This window comes from Nematolebias whitei, chromosome 6, assembly GCF_014905685.2.
Source record: "Nematolebias whitei isolate Nwh7 chromosome 6, NemWhi1, whole genome shotgun sequence".
Classification (NCBI taxonomy): Eukaryota; Metazoa; Chordata; class Actinopteri; order Cyprinodontiformes; family Rivulidae; genus Nematolebias; species Nematolebias whitei.
The window spans coordinates 50,514,476-50,517,841 of NC_056503.1; the positions used below are offsets into that span (position 1 = coordinate 50,514,476).

Genomic DNA, 3,366 nt, shown 5'->3' on the forward strand with positions numbered 1-3,366 from the left:
TGGGGGGGGGGGGGGGGTTGTCATTGCTCTCCTTGGCCCTCCCCTGGTGGCGCCCTTGATACCGACACGTGGAAGGAATCATTCATTCATTCATTCATTCATTCAACCTTTATTTAAACAGATAAATCACATTGAGCCTCGAAGACTCATTTACAAGTGAGACCTGTTTGGACAGACATAAACAGTGGTTAACTGGACACATGTAGGAGTTGGAGGCGAAAAAAATTCCTATCAGATTTTTTTTTCTTGCCTGAGAGAAAAAAAACCCTCTAATATTAAAAAAACACCTCGCACAAACAGCACATAGTGACATAGACATTCTGCAGATGGGGGAGACGAGAGCGGTCAGCAATGTTTATAGATGCTCTCGAGGTCACTGTAAGAGTTCTGATAAGGATGGAATAATCAGTCAATTTCCTCCGGTGAGATCCATAAACATTCTCGAGGGATGTCGAGGAATGGCCAAGAATAACGTCTATGAGAATCCAAGAGTCCTGAAATGATGACACAAGTTTATTCAGCTGGTTCCATCTGGTTATCAGTTGGAAATTCCTCAGGGAGAGGGTGGTGAGCATCAGATCACATGTTCTCCAGGCAAATTCAGATAAGATGACCTTCAAGGCCAGCCAAGGGAGCCAAATTCAGATAAATACACAATTGTTTTGGGGACAGGCAGAACTTAATGACATCTACCTTGAGTCTGTGTTGGTCGACTCAGTTCTGAAATGTCCAAATTACATGGCCACACCGATGGAACGTGACTGAGTAAAATCCCCAAGATCTGATCCATTCAGCCCAAAGCAATTGAGTTTGGGTACTCGAGACACAAACCAAGCCATCATAAAGGCAAGCAGCGTGATCGGGTCCAAATTTGCTGCAGACGACTTCCTTGAACCAGTAACCAGCCAAATCCAAAAAGCAGGAACCAGTTATCGAAAATCCAATTAAATATGCATCCTTAAAATCCACAGATGGCAGCAGAGAAAGATACATCATCAAGTCTTCCAAGTCAATGAGATATCCAGCTGTGTGCGTGCCAACAGGGCAAATCGGCTCGCCTAAAGCCTGTCTTCTCTTTGAAGAAATGTTGAAAATTGAGTTGAGGGACCAACTGGTCCAAACAAGTCCATAATTATGGTTCAGAAGATGCAAGAGAGGCTCAGAGCAGTTTCACAGACAGACAGAGCAGCAAAGCAAAGCGGAGAGGGAGGGAGGGAGGGAAGCATCCGATCTCGGCTAGAGCAAGTGGTGAAGTGGACAACAAAGACCTGTCCATCCATCATTGATTTATTTTATATATGAATGTTTCTGTTCAGTGCCCTGAGACGACTTCTGCTGTGCCTTGGTGCTATATAGATAAACTGAATTGAATTGATTATTTCCCACTTGCATAAATTCATTGCTTTGGGCAAGAATAACTGCCCTACTTGCTGAACAAATAATGTCCAAGTTTAGTTTATCAGGATATTGTGTTCAGCCTGTGTTGTGTTGTCAGTTGTCTCCAACAGAATCTGCAGTATAGCAGATAATACAATTACTATCAAATTAAAAAAATAATAGAAAGAAGAAAAGTGAATAGAAAGAATTGTGACTAGAGTTATGTTACTATTGTAGGATCGGGGATTTGAGCCACAGCCTTGTCATGTTGAAGTGGGCAACTAAAGAGGTTCCAGTGGTGTTAGAGCTGGTTGTTAACTGGTTCCTAAAATAAACAGTTTGATTTTCCACAACAGGAAAATAACTTCAAATCCACACAATTTCAAGGTTTGACAAAAAACAGCTGTTGTCTACCTCCATAATATTTCAACATAAAAAGATTGCAGTCTAAAACCATCACAAAAGGCTGTGGGCAATATGTATTCCTTTAAGGAATACTAGATCTGTTTTTAACACGTTTTTAAAAATAAAAATGATTCTTATTTAGAATAGAATAGAAAATAATTGAGAAATGCATAGAAAGATATTGATTATAAAAGAAACATTCCACACAACAAAGTGAAAGTTTTATTGTGTTTCAGCTGTTCATTGACGACCTCACTGTACACTCCACGACCTTCACAGCCTCGCTACAGAAGTTCAGTGCATGTTTAAACCATCACAGAGCGTTACATGTAATGAGGAGCCCACTGTGTTCCTAATAAACTCAAGACTTCACTAAGATCCTGCAAAGATCACCCAGTAGTCATATTGCAGCAGTTTGTTCAGTGTCCTGTTTGTGTCCTCCTCTGTCAGGTATGATCTACACTACGGACACATTGGACCGGGAGACCAAGGACTCCTATTGGCTCACAGTGTACGCCAGCGACCGTGGCGTTGTTCCCCAGTTCACCACCATTGAGGTGTTCATTGAAGTGGAGGACATTAACGACAACGCCCCTCTAACCTCTGAGCCTTTGTACCGGTGCTCGGTACCTGAGAATTCTCCCCGCGACGTTTCTGTAGTCCAAATCCAGGCTCAAGATCCAGATGTGTCGCCCACCAACACTGACTGGCTCAGCTTTCGCATCATCAGTGGAAACCCCCAGAATTTCTTCACCATCAACCCCCGCACTGGTACGTAAATGTTGATTTCATTCTAAGGTAAAAGAACTTTGGACGAAGTCGGGAAATCCTTCACGAAAAAAAAACCTATGAGTGTTGTTTATTTCAGCCATCTAAATTTAATATAATGGGCTTTTTGTTGACATTTATTCTTGTTATTTTGATGTAAAACATTGAAGCATTAAAGTATGAATGAAACAAAAGTTGAAACGTTTTAATGAACTTAATGAATCTTAGAACTTGTTTATTTCTGGGTCTTTATCCTTCTGATCCTTCTTGTCTTACTGAGCTGCTCCTGAATAAATTATTTCCTTATGTTCAGAGCTTGTAGAAAACATTTATAGTAGTTTAAAAGAAACTGATTTGCCTCATGTCACGGCTGAAACCAGCCACTGGGGAACACAAGCCAGTGTGTGTCTGGTTCTGGTCCCAAGCCCGGGTAAAAGGTGAGGGTTGTGTCAGGAAGAGCATCCAATGTAAAACACTTTTGCCAAAACTATAATGCGAGTTCATCAAAGAGAAACCATATACCTTAGAATCTAGCTGTTTTTGTTTTGTTACCTTTTTCGTTTAGCCATCCTATTTGTAAAAAACAAAACAAAAAAAAAAACAACTGTATTATGACTTTTTATAACTGTTTATTGTTGTTGCTGTTGTCCATTGTTGTCATCTTTCTTTGTTGAAATCAGGTCTCTCTTGTAAATGAGTCCTCGAGGCTCAATGGGATTTACCTGTAGAAATAAAGGTTGATTGAATGAATATCGGATCGGTCGAGGCCCGGGTTAACAACGACCGCCACCGGTGCTGTTTGTCAACAGCACCGGT

The 3,366-nt window shown here is 41.0% G+C and overlaps 1 protein-coding gene across 1 annotated transcript in view; it reads left to right on the plus strand.

Moving 5' to 3' along the window:
• Positions 1 to 3,366, plus strand: part of LOC119411049 (protocadherin Fat 3) — a 62,426-nt gene that overhangs the window by 3,849 nt on the left and 55,211 nt on the right. The window contains exon 2 of the mRNA XM_037677971.1: positions 2,233 to 2,553. Coding sequence (XP_037533899.1) covers positions 2,233 to 2,553 — 321 coding nt within the window. The remainder of the gene's footprint in view (positions 1 to 2,232; positions 2,554 to 3,366) is intronic.